Genomic DNA, 13,436 nt, shown 5'->3' with positions numbered 1-13,436 from the left:
AATGTACTTGTATCAAAACGAGTTTTCATAAATGCTCACATACATAAATTGTTATGCATAAAGTGCTTTTGAAGAACCAAGAACAGGATTTTGTAATGAACAATTCCTTGAAATATCAATAGCAACACAAATGGCAAGTGAGGTATGTTATACAAATACGTAGAGCATAACAAAAGAATTTGGTGTAAATTATAACTATAAGCTGCAAAATTACAAGTAGCACTACATTAATGGGACTACTGTCAGCACAATGCCATAATGCATATACTAATGCAAATTCAACTTGTTCCTTCCTAACTTCTCGCGAGCAGCTGTATATATGCTAACAATCTCCCTGGAAAATCAAGGGGGTAGCTGAAAAACTCATTGAGGTAATATTTTGCATTTCTTGGCATGGCTGTGTTGATGATGAAAAGATGGAGGTAGTACTACGCGTAGTCACCTACCCCCGCAAAATCTTCTTGACCTGTATCACACAGAAATGCAAAATGGTAAGAAAGTAACTCCTCAGGACAACTTTAAAGGTCAAAAGGTTTCACTCTGATGCTATTTTAAGCTCTTTTATAAATCAGACAATACCAAGCTGAGGCGTATTTGTGTGACTGGAAGTCTGAACTTATTTGACAACAAAGCATACTACAAACCTATTTTCTACGTTCTTCGACTAACTCATGCAAATTTAAGCAATTCATTAACATAGATTTCAAATATGCAACTTTCAGGATGGATACATGCTGAGTTACTCCCACTTCCCCCTACACCTATCCATGTAAGTAACTTATTAAAAAAAAACGATCACATGCATAACAGACCCAGTAGGATTAATAGTGACTTTGTCAAAATTGCTTTAAGGACAAGGATTTAAGATCCAAATAAAGATCAATAGCTTGAAAAATGGCAATTTCATCAAAATGGATTTCCTACAGTATAAGAATACTCCAGTAGGTGTGATGCTGTAGGGTACGACCATGGAGGAAAGATAGACATAAGAAAGAGTGATAAATTACTACCAAAGCATACCAAGTGCACACTCCACATTAACTTTGTAGTTTTACTTGCCAAAAAGTACCAAAAAATAGCTTTCAAAGTATTTTGCTTTTAGAATCTAGGGGAGTTATCTGCATAAGTTTTGCATAATAATAGCTACAACAAAGAAGCAAATAAGTAGCCAGACCAGTGTTCAAAATAGAAGAATTCATTGTCATAATAAAGAAACGGGTGTGAGAAATCTAGAGAAATAGAGATTAGACCAGAACTGAATAAAAGAAAAGGCAAGTGCAATTGATCATAACTCGAACAAATGAAGCAAATACATTACACAGGCACTAAAAGATAGTCTTACTTGTTCCAATGTCAAAAACATGATCACATTCCATGACCCTAATCTGCCAAAATTTGGGAGGAATCCTTTATAAAATGCAATTGGTCCCTGCATAATAATAAATTAAGACTGTAAATACCAGATGAGTCACAACTAAATGAAGATGTTGCTACAGAGCCATATTGCAGAAACAACATAACTAATAATGAAGAGGAAAATCAAACCAAAAAACTTGTTACCATAAAGTTTTTTTTCCCCCTCTTAAGTATATACTATGGTACCATATGGAAATTCAAAGAGTACTATGTACCTCAGTTTTCAGTGTCTTGATAAAACAATCAACCGCGCTTCTGTATGTTGAATCTCCCATCATTCTAGATTTTACCTGGAAACAACCTTTAAATAAGAAAAGCAGACAATCCATGCTGATATAGAGTGACTAGGCCATAAGGTATGTTAAGTCATCATAATATCTAAATAGAACTTTAACCATAGAATGCAGTAAGTTTTTATGTATCTCAAAGATGCATATTATCAAATGATGTGAAATTCATGAGTAATATCATTTACACCATGATGTTTAATAAAAAAAGGGACAATTTTTTGAATGGATTTACTTTGCTGCACAAATTATGTAATTTGACTACTACTGTTCTGTAACTCTATTATACTTAGGTGTGCTCCCACAATCACTTTGGCACATATTTTGTAGAACTAGTTTTACATTTGTAATTACAGTCGGGAGTTCGAGACTATCATAATTTATAGTGTAAGTGTGTTACCATCTAATTAGTTCGTCAATTAGAAGAAATAATCAGAGCCCGACTAAAATCTCAAAATAGTATCATTTCAATTAGAAAACTTTACTTAATGCAGGCACAAAGAAAGCTCACCACATCCACGGGAGATCCAATGCAGACTGCAAAAAACCCTGCACCTAAACCAGCCAGGATGTGAGTAAGTGCATTATCTGTGAATCCTGGGATCGCCAATATAGTCTGCATATGCATAAAACTATAAGAGAACAGTACATGAGAAGAAACTTCAAGTTGCGAAATATAAGATGACAATGTGAACTTACCAGTTTCACTTGATCATAACTGGCTAGTTCAGCAGCATTTATGATTGCATTTCTGGCAATGTTGGGTCCAAGACCAGTCCATAGTGCCAAAAGCCCTTCCTAGTAGCATAAGATTCATTAATCAGGATTCAGGAGTCCAAAACAAATATGAGAAGTAATCTCTCTCAGGGAATTACCTGTCTTATTATGGAACTATAAGCATCCATGGCTCCTGAGTAACGCCTAGGCACTCCAGGTGGCAATTTTCCTTCAGCCTGAAGTCGAATTTTAACAAGATCAGTTGGATTGGCAATAATTATTGCAATTGCACCTGTTCAAAAGATAAATTGCCAGCTAGATGGTTAGAAAATGAAAATATTATTAGTTTAGCAAAGATTCATTTATAATTTTTTGAACAGAATTAAAAGGCGGTTTTAGAAGCTTGGATGACTGGATAAATAACTGACCAGTTAAGAGAGCAGCTAGTATATTTTGGATTAGAGGGAAATCTCCAAAGAGATAAGATCCAATAATAAACATCTTGAACTGCAGGGTGGGAGGATGAAAAGATGCATCAATATTATGATAGATAAAGGTAAAGAACATGACATATAAGAAAATATATCTCAAACTCACAGGTTCATACAGGCCAATCCTCAAGCCTCCATAGAGACATTGGCGATGCAAGCCTGGCACAATACCCTTCCAGAGAGCAGGTAAACCCTCTTCCCCTGCAATAGTTGCTATAGTTCCCAACATGCCTTTATATCTGGCTGAAACAGCTCCATCAGTTGAAGAAGCTTTCCTCTGGAGCTGAAGCCTCACTTTAGCAGTGTCTAATGGCAACGTACAAAACTGCAGATTAGTCCAATCACACCAAAAATGCAAAATTAGTAGAAAACTCAGCATACCATCTCAGTATGCCTTGAATATGGTTAGGGTTATTCAGTTCAAGTGTCAAAAAAGAAACAATTTCTTTCAATTGCAAGGGTAACACGTCTTAATACCAGCCCACCCCTCATTCCAGATACTTGCTTAGGTAGAAGTCTCGATAGAGGCATTGTTACAATGGTGTGTGTGGAGGGCCCCTATGTGCTAATGTTCGACATAGAATGATTTCATTTGATTTTTGTTTTTCCATAACTAACACATTTCACAAAGAATGCAACATGTTTTGGTTACATTACTCCCTTACAACCCAAATTCAAGCATTCTGATTTTGAATGAACGACAATCACAGACAGATTAAATTAGCTCAAGCAGTCAAGAAACAGAAAAATATAAAGAGGTACCCAATAAAACCTACACTCCCAAGCATCTCGTATTCTCAATCACCCAGTTGGCTAAATTAATCTATAATCAATATCACATTTCACATCCTATATTACTCGAACTCTTCATTTCACATTAATACCCGTATTCGATAATCGACACCATGACATGGGGTGTGGAGAATTGACCCTTCATTCTAGATCAAAAATAACAACTTCAACCGACACTAATAATTTTGAGTAACATAGATCACAAATGAAATACTCTGCATTAAATTTCACAGCAACAGAAAATTATTAAGTTATTAAAATCCACACCAAACCCAAACCATGATCACACCCTTAATTCACTTCATTAAACACAAAATATGAAAAATTGTCGCATTTAATACAACTTAAAACCTTATAAATCAAACATTAAAGCAAGAAAACAACAAATAATATTACTCAAATCACCTAACTATAAATTAAACACCATATTTCCACAACATTGTTTAAATTTATGAATATTGATAGACAATATCCATAGAATATTCTTATCTTAGGTTTAGGATATATTGGAAAAAACATGGTGAATTTGTGAATTACCTCAGCAAAGCAAGCAGCAATAGCACTGCTAACAAAAGTTCCGGCAAAAGAGATCTCGGTATGAGAACCGAGACCCGGCATTGCAAATCAAAGAAAAATGATCTGAAAACCAAAACCCAGAATTTTTTGCTGAAATTTAATAACTGGGAGATAGTGATTAGTGAGATTTTTGGGAATGAGATGTGGAAATCGGAGAAATTGGCCCCTTTTTGTTGCTACTTAATTTGCTTTTTTATATTTAGTGGTTCTCTTCATGTTTGTTTATTCGTGAGAATTAAATCGAGAAAACGACAGGAAATTGTTCACTGTTAATGTGGGGGCAGCTTGTAGCTGAGTGCATCTTAATTTTTGGGTTGATTTTTGTTAATCAGGAGGATGGGTTTCGGTTGATAAATTTTGAGTAGACCATTTTACCCTCCTACAACATTATATGACCTTGTATGGTTATTGATTTAATTTTGAGAACTGATATTGATAAGTCATGGGAATGTAAGGGACGCATCTAAGGGTCATATAATGTTGTTTTATAACCATACAAGGTCATTAGTCGATCATATAAACGATTTGTAGTGACCTAGAGCCATTTAGAGAAGACGTGCTCATAAGCGAATAAATTGATGAATTAAAGGCAAAGTGAATGGTTCCAAGAGCCCAAATATTATCTTGAGGCGTCAATGTGTCATGGAGTACATGGTCAGCAACTCAACTTCTTATGTTTCATATATGAAAAATTCAAATTTTGTACAAAAACTAAAGGATATATAATACAAAATCGGATCAATTATTATTTTACTATTCAATACACGGTGTCGAAAACTCTTGGGTAAGGCATAAGGGAAGCATCCTATAGTCATATGATGTTGTCTGGGGCCATACATAACCACTAGCCGGTTATGTAAAATCTCGTGGTGGCTTTGAGTTAACAGGCTCGCGTGTATGTTAACGGCTACAAAATGAAAAAACCAATAGTTTCAACCACCCAAATGACCTCTTGGTGTGTCGTAGGGTCCATAGCTAGCACCTTGACCTTTCCCTTCCTAAACCTACAAGGTTGAAAATTGTCCAAAAATCGAAGGTTATCCACGTTTTAAGCTGATTTAAATTCCCACAATAGAAGTCAATAATTTATCAAAAAACTTTGTACATGCTCTGTACATACAAAAATGGAGCAGGTAATAAATACATGGAGGGAATATATCTTTAATTTAAAAGAATATTACAATCCTTCTAAGCTTGTGATGATTCAACCATTCAAGCACCCGTCACACGTCAAGATTTCTCAAGGTATGATGATAGAGGGTGGATCAATGTATGAATAAGATGCTTTCGTATATCAACTACGCTTCCTAAGATCATAACACTTTGTCGATCGCATAAAGGTCCGTAACTTGTTTGGTGCAATAAAGGCCCTTGGTACTAACGTAATGAAAATCTGAGTTATTCTGGTAAAATAAACCAAACCATTAAAAACCCATTCAAAAATTGTGACAATTTAGCGTCCACAGCACACAATTCATTGGGCGGGAAACAAAAGCACGAAATTTCCAAAAATCCCGCCAATACCCTTTTACTTTTTCCAAAATTCAAATCATACCCTCTCTTTCCTCACCCCTATAAATACTCCTTATTCGGTTCCACGGGTCCAGAACCGAACCCGATCCGAATCCACCCGACACTTCCTCTTCTTCTTCCCTCTTTCCCCTTTTTTCTCCCATTTCAAACCCTAATTTCACCTCAAACCCTAAATCCCCTAAAATGTTGGAATTACGATTAGTTCAAGGAAGTCTTCTGAAGAAGGTTATTGAATCGATCAAAGATTTGGTGACTGATGCCAACTTTGATTGTTCAGCGACTGGTTTCTCTCTCCAAGCTATGGATTCAAGCCATGTCGCACTCGTCGCACTTTTGCTACGAGCTGAGGGTTTTGAGCATTATAGGTGCGACAGGAATATCTCAATGGGGATGAATCTTACTAACATGTCTAAAATGCTTAAGTGTTCTGGAAATGATGATATTATCACTATTAAGGCTGATGATGGAAGTGATACTGTTACTTTCATGTTTGAAAGCCCCAGTAAGTTTCTCGCTCTTCCCCCTTTTTTCGTTTTGGAATTTTGGTTTTCGCTATTTAGGGTTTTGATTTCGCTTGTTAGGGTTTATTTGGCGGTTTGATGTTGAAAATGGATTTAGGTTTTTGATTCTTGAGATATTTGTAAGAAATGTGTGGAGATTTGTTGGAAATTGTTGTTATATTAACGAGGATTTGTGTTTTAATGGGCTAAGATAATAATTTATGCTTGGATTGAATATGTTGAAATTAATTGAGGATAATGCATGCCATTTTGTAGCGTTCTTGATGCATGTAATCTTGTGATTTGTAGTATTATATTGTTTCAACTAGTAAATTTAGGTAGTTCTTGGTAGAAATTAATGAAAGATCCTCTTAGATTGGGGGGAAAATGTTATTTATTAGTATGGAATTGAGGTAAAACTTGGGAGGAATGATGATCTATTAGCAACTTTTGAAATCTTGTAGTATCATAGGCTAAAAGAATTGTGAACTTTGGTAACATGTGAGACTCCAAATACTCGCTTCTTCTGGATTTAGTTGATAGACTATTAGTTTAAATTACATCATCATTGTGAACAACACTCTTTCTTAATGGAGGGAGGATTTAGGAGTTAGGTAAGATATTGTCTTGTTTACTAGATGTTGAGGTCAGTGAACACTCTGAGTTGACCGACTTATGCTGGAAAATTGGCTGCTCCTTAAGCAGCCTTTAAGGATGTACAATTAACCTACCAACATGATTTTGAAATCGCGTTCATGTCCTATATTTTATGGTTTATGAGATATGGAAAATTTGCACGGGTGTGAGGTAGCGTATTATTTGCCTGTGTTGCTGTATGGGTGTGGCCATGGATTCAAGTCTCCTCTAGAAATGAAATAGTGATGAATCGGGTGTCCAATAGCAGAAATGTAGTTGTCAATGTGTCAAATTTGTTCATTAACAAGTTTGGTTATGCTGATATTGGTTATTCACTGTCTGTAATCATTTCAGACCAGGATAAAATAGCTGATTTTGAGATGAAGCTGATGGACATTGACAGCGAGCACCTTGGAATTCCTGAAGCTGAATACCATGCCATTGTAAGAATGCCGTCTGCTGAATTTGCCAGGATTTGTAAAGATTTGAGCAGTATCGGTGACACAGGTACTGTTTCATTCCCATGAATTTGCCCTGTTCCTGCACTTTAATCCCCATAATGAACCTCTTATTATGTGAATTTCTGCAGTTGTAATCTCTGTGACAAAAGAAGGTGTTAAATTTTCCACAAGAGGTGACATTGGAGCTGCAAACATTGTCTGCAGACAGAACACAACAGTTGACAAGGTATAATCTTATAAAATTGATGAAATAGCACTTGGGACCTTTGAAATATGATAGCTTTTGATCTGGTTGATCATTCTGTTTTCTCATGGTGGTATTATTTTGATTGCAGCCTGAAGAAGCCACAGTTATAGAGATGAACGAGCCTGTGAATTTGACCTTTGCACTGCGGTACATGAACTCTTTTACCAAGGCAACACCCCTCTCAAACACTGTCACACTCAGTTTGTCTTCGGAGCTTCCTGTTGTGGTTGAATACAAGATTGCAGAGATGGGTTACATTCGGTTCTACTTGGCCCCCAAGATTGAAGAAGATGAGAATGAATAATGAATTTAGAATTTTTAGTCTTTTACCTGTTGCTTGTTGCTGCAAGGCTTGTCTTTAATCTAGGTTAATGTTTGATTTTTACCAGGATTTCTCATGCATTATCTTGCGTGAATTTGTTAAAGCTATGAAGATTCTACTATGCTTCATTGCTGTTAATTACTTTCTCAAATTTACGCAGTTAGAATGCTTGTTGCTCAATTCTGTTTAGGAATCTCTAGTTTTACTTTTCCATTTGTAGTGTATGTAATGATTTTTTTTCTCAAAGCTCTATAATGTGTTACAATACTCCCGTTATTCCTAGTTTCCTGCTATTATCTGTACGAACTACGGAGTATTAGATTGCTGAGTATACAACCCATTTGGTGGTAATGCGGTAATGGCACTGAAATTATATACATGATGAAAAAAAAGTGGTGTGAAAGTCCATTGTTCGTAGGGCTGGCAAACCCTGACCCGACCCGAACCTGACCCGAAGTTACTGAGAGAGACCCGAACCCGACCTGAACCGAACCCGAACAACCCGAATTCGACCCGTTTTGACCCAAATTTCATATTTCGTAATAATATTAAGTTTTACACTATTTTTAATAGTTTCTAAGCATAATCCGAAATCGACCCGAAATCTGACCCGAACCCGACCTGCTGACCCGAATTGCCACCCCTAATTGTTCGTGTGTTTTTCCACATAATATTATCAGTTGAAGCTAAAATGATAATGAAAGGAAACTAATTCATTGATGGTGGATTAGTACTATGAACATGGACTTTGTCAACGAGAATGTCAACAAATTACAAGTAGTGAAGTAATAAGACTAATAACTAATAGCCTAGTCAGTCAATGCTTTTCCACGGGCAACGTTCACTTGATTATTCGTGATTGTAAAATGGCCCAAAACAATATATACGTAGTAGATGACATCATAGTCATTTGGCATGGATTAATTTGGTGTGGACTAATATCCTAGTTAGTCAATGCTTTTCCATTTCTGTTCAATTTTATTTACCTTTTTGGGGGGTTGGAAAAGTTCCAATCAAATAGAACATCCTCGTAATGGTTTTGTACAATTCATAAAACAACTATTTAGTTCAAGTAATTGTGAGTCTCTTGTACATAATAAAACACTTACTAGATGATAGAGCCAGATGATGGAAATAAACCAGAGGTAAATTAAGCTTCAATATTTGTCAAAATTCATTCATTTGAGTTTTGAAGCTAGTATTCAATGACTGGCGGTATACCCTTTCATCTTTCTCTCGTGTGATTCGAGTTCAACTATAAATTTCTTAGCATTTAAGGGAAAGCTTGAAGTTTTGTCATGAACTCATGAAAGAGGGCATTCTAGTAGAATTCATGCTCCATTAAGGTTTTTTTTTTTTTTTTTTTTTTTAAAAAAAAAGCCACCGAATTCCAATGTTCAATTTCAATTTTTCTACCTTTGCAATGACGTAAGTTCGTGCTTCACTTACCTAATTTTATGCAACTTCTTGTAGAAATTCTAGTGCATGTTCTTTTTAGCTGATGGAAATCCATGCCTTAATTTACGGGAATTTCCGAAAGTCTTCCATCACCTTTCTGCATGCTTTAAGGTGGTGGCAAGGTGTATCAACTTTCCATTTCTTCTAAATGACATTAAATTTTTCATCCAAAAATTACAAAATAAATTCCGGGTCACCGTTAGGTTACATTGGCATGAGAAACAAAATTAGCACATTGCGGCCAAAATGGAACAAAGAAGTGTTAACAAGCAACATCTTGAATTCAACTTTACACAACAAAAATAATTCCTCTATAAATAATTGAACAGTTTATGAATTTCCAAACAAATTGAACTTATGAGAGTGTTGTCACTATGAATATCCAATATTTTTACCTAAATAAATTACTAAATATTATTACAATGACGGTAACTAAAAATGGAAAAAAATCTAATTGAAGTCATGATCTCTTGATGCTAGCCTGCTTAACAAAACAGTTCCATTTTTGGCCTTCAGGTTGCTGGACTAGGAAGTTACCAGCAAAGGTCCCAGAACTTTCACCTCAAAATCTGAAATTGAAGACTGCATCACGGCTGGGCTAAATCTAATGAACTACAGATGAGTATGTGAGAAGTCTTATTTGCTGCGCTTTTTGGCTTCGCTATAGAGAACAACCCCTATTACAGTAAGACAGTAACCAAGCATTCCGGTCACTGATACAGGGTTCCTAAATATCAAAATTGAGATAACAACAGCAACAGCTCCCTTGGCATTTCCTAAAACCTGGACGAAGAAGCAAGTATATTAAACATCAACAGAAGTTGTAAACACTATTAAGGGGAGATAGTTGTACGGTATTATATACTGATTTTATAAGTTGTGTTCTTTAGCTTCATCATGTGAACTATCACACCGGATGGTACATTTAGTGACAAACCTAAACAAAATTCTCTTTCATATTTATTAACATTTTGCAGTACCTTCTCAGGGATCAGTATTCTGTAATACCCAAGGCTACACACTACAGCCAGGCTGATAATTATATACATGCAAACCTTCATTCCAAACCAAACAAATATACAATAGATAAATGGTCATCACTCTTCTGTCTTCAATCAAGATTAAATCTTTAATTATGTACAAAGATCAGAGTTCCATCATGGCATTACAAATGTTAGTGCAAATATAATAATCTGCATTGGTATAATGTAATGATATGAAAGTATGGTAATGACACTTGTATGCCATTTAGTGTAAGAATGTCACATATGGATTCTCCACCATGAATCATGAGTGTTTCTTTAATAATCCATAGCTTCTATTACACACACTGACACACCTTCACACCAAGGGGTTAAATGTGATAAGAGATTATACGCAAAATGCCCTAACACGATCTAGTGGCTTAATAAAGAAATCCATTTCAGACATTCTATGAAACTATAGATTTAATTTGCACCATTCCTTCTTATTATCATATACACATATTTCTTAATAGCAAAGGGAGTATGAATATGTGCAACCAAAAATAAGAGAGAGAGAGAGAGAGAGGGGGGGGGGGGGGTGTCTCTGTGTGTGTGCAAGAAAATAAGGTCTGTGAAAGTGTAGAACAAAAAAGACGGGTCTATGAATGTGGCACAGCTCAACATTAACATAATTTTTTGAAAAAAAGCGATAAGTAGGAAAAAAGTCCACTGGCGGTGTAGAACAGAATAGGTTTCAGGAATACCTGGAGAGTCAATGCACTTGTGTGGTTGGTCACCAAAAAGTTGGTCAAATTCACAAAGTAGGCAAGTGAAGAATTGAAGAGCAGATACCAAACAATGCTGAGATCCTCTCTTGCAAGAGCTACAGTGATCCCAACTACATTCTCCTCCATTAATAGTGCCGCTGGAATAAGGCAGACAACAGCTATAGGAGCCATGTACATGAGAAGATTCATAGAATTGAGCTTCTCCCTGTCAAATGCAATGATGATCAATCAGCACAGCTTCCTCTACGCTAATATGTGAATAGCATAACTCAATAAACCGAGAATTCGCAGGAAAATTATTCTTACCCTTCGGAGGACAGTAAGATTCCTTGAAGAACTGTCTTAAGTGCTCGTGCAGCAGTTGCTCCAACGCACATTATAAATCCAAACAAATTAAACAACGGTTCTCCCTACAGACAAACATCAAATTACCGATATAAGCAACCAAAAAATCAGCATCAAGAAAATGCAACTTGCATAAAAATTTTCAAATTTCAAAAGTCCCCACTTTATATCAGCCTCATGGTACCACTTTATAACAGTCACTATAAGAAACAAACGATGGTTGCCAGCACTTTCATTATTTTGAAAGCTAAAACTCCTATCAAACTCGCTTTCATCTTCATATATAGGGAACCCACCTATCAATTTTTCTCCTTCCATTATAGGAGTATCTACACACGTAAAAAAATTTGGAAATTTTCAAAAACTGCCTCAACAATTTCCAACAGCTTAGAATTAACACCGCGTGTATATAGATTCGTCACAAAAACTCCATAGAGATGGGATAAAAATGTCGTTGCAGCTGATGTTTTACTGTTTTACCCCCGCAAAAGCATTGAACACAAATAGCCAAGACAGAACGGGTGGCTCCCGGACACTAACTGGTTGCGAGTTGGTCCGACAGGTGGCCAAGGACCCATTCCCAATTTCATAACCACTTTTCTGAGGGGAGGGAAAAGATCATCGAAACACCATCTTCAACTACATGCATTTTTTTAAAAACCCATTTCAACTACATAAAAGTTTCTCGTCTCCTACTAATCACTAATCCCTAATCACCGACATTCGAAAATCCAGCTGATTTATCATATATACAAATGGATCCAATTCATTATAAATATAAAAAATAATAAAAGGTCAAGCAATCAATATATCCAAAATCTAAAGGATATTCCTCACTAATCCAAGAATCAAATCAGCTATCAATTATTACAACAAATATAATAATCTTATTCTTATAAAATTCCTGGATAATTGATTAATTAATCACCCATTTATATAAAATTTCTTCAAATAAATAATTAAATCAACAGCTTCATATATTAATCAATTACTGATATAAAAAAAAAATAAGAAAGAGATTGATACATACCCCACTGGCAATGATGACACCAGTAACAACAGGAATAAGAGTGACATAAGTGAGCCAAGATTCCCTCTTGAAGGTCATCAAATAAGCAAAAACGGCGGTGAAAAAGGGGGTGGTAGCACCGACAGCCTGATTGAAGGAGACAGGGAGATAGCGAAGAGAGATGTTACCGCTAACGACGGAGGCGCAGAAGATGGCGGAAAGAGCGGCGATCTTCGCAAATTGAACACGAGATCGAACAGTTTGCATCGGAACAACCTTCAACCAAACAATGGCGATGTAACTGAAGAGAGAACAAGCTGTCATATGACACATTGTAAGGAAAATTGGGTATTTGAATCCATAATTGCTCAACAAATACTTGTTTAATAGGATTACGCCGATGTTTGAGGAGTACCAGAAGGTGATTAATCCGATCGTGAAGAGTTTTCCAGTGGGTTTCATTTCAATCGGATTTGAATGGATTGAATCGAATCGATTCGATTTGGTTTGGGTTTGATCTGGGTGAGAAATTTGTTGGGGGTGTTTGATTTGGTGAAATAAAATTAGGGTTTTTTCATTGATTTGGGGAAGATGAAAAATGTGAAGAAGAGAGAAGAAAGGGGAAGAAATTAGGGTTGGAGGAGAGAGAAAGAAGGTGGGAAAAAGGGAGCTTTAATGGCGGAGTAGCAGGAGAAGATGATGATGAAGAGAAGAGAAGAGAAGAGAGAAGAAATAAGGCGCCAGCTTCAGTGTGTTCAAGGACTAGTCTTTCCTCTCATTTTCTCCTCCTACATAAATATCGCTAGTACGGAGTAATAAATACTTCTACTGTACAAGGTTTTTTTATTAATTTTAAATAAACAAAAAAATTATTAATACGTGTACAGTATATG

At 36.0% G+C, this 13,436-nt stretch overlaps 3 protein-coding genes across 4 annotated transcripts; 1 reads left to right on the top strand and 2 right to left on the bottom strand.

Annotated features, from left to right (window-relative positions):
* Positions 1-51: 51 nt before the first annotated feature.
* On the bottom strand, positions 52-4,503 carry LOC110683397 (mitochondrial uncoupling protein 2-like). 2 transcript variants are annotated; one of them, XM_021859757.1, is made up of 9 exons: positions 4,241-4,503; positions 3,018-3,236; positions 2,849-2,927; positions 2,579-2,712; positions 2,403-2,501; positions 2,215-2,319; positions 1,632-1,706; positions 1,343-1,429; positions 52-466 (listed from the first exon to the last, which is right to left on the bottom strand). In XM_021859757.1, exons 1-9 carry the CDS (start codon positions 4,319-4,321, stop codon positions 443-445), a joined length of 903 nt encoding a protein of 300 aa, XP_021715449.1. In that variant the 5' UTR covers positions 4,322-4,503; the 3' UTR covers positions 52-442. The 2 variants fall into 2 exon arrangements, with proteins under 2 accessions (XP_021715449.1, XP_021715450.1); XM_021859758.1 differs by having other exon boundaries at positions 3,018-3,217; positions 4,241-4,334.
* A 1,369-nt stretch (positions 4,504-5,872) lies between these two features.
* LOC110683395 (proliferating cell nuclear antigen) lies at positions 5,873-8,260 on the top strand. Its single transcript, XM_021859756.1, has 4 exons — positions 5,873-6,314; positions 7,303-7,455; positions 7,538-7,635; positions 7,745-8,260. Exons 1-4 carry the CDS (start codon positions 5,996-5,998, stop codon positions 7,958-7,960), a joined length of 786 nt encoding a protein of 261 aa, XP_021715448.1. The 5' UTR covers positions 5,873-5,995; the 3' UTR covers positions 7,961-8,260.
* Positions 8,261-9,698: 1,438 nt separating this feature from the next.
* Positions 9,699-13,341, bottom strand: LOC110683394 (probable sugar phosphate/phosphate translocator At3g11320). The gene is made up of 4 exons (XM_021859755.1): positions 12,565-13,341; positions 11,496-11,599; positions 11,166-11,394; positions 9,699-10,219 (listed from the first exon to the last, which is right to left on the bottom strand). Exons 1-4 carry the CDS (start codon positions 13,003-13,005, stop codon positions 10,073-10,075), a joined length of 921 nt encoding a protein of 306 aa, XP_021715447.1. The 5' UTR covers positions 13,006-13,341; the 3' UTR covers positions 9,699-10,072.
* Positions 13,342-13,436: the final 95 nt, after the last annotated feature.

The sequence above is a fragment of the Chenopodium quinoa genome, unplaced genomic scaffold (genome assembly GCF_001683475.1).
Source record: "Chenopodium quinoa cultivar QQ74 unplaced genomic scaffold, ASM168347v1, whole genome shotgun sequence".
In the NCBI taxonomy this organism is placed as follows: domain Eukaryota; kingdom Viridiplantae; phylum Streptophyta; class Magnoliopsida; order Caryophyllales; family Amaranthaceae; genus Chenopodium; species Chenopodium quinoa.
Note: the sequence above shows the minus strand (reverse complement) of the source record. Positions and strands in the feature narration are given on the sequence as shown.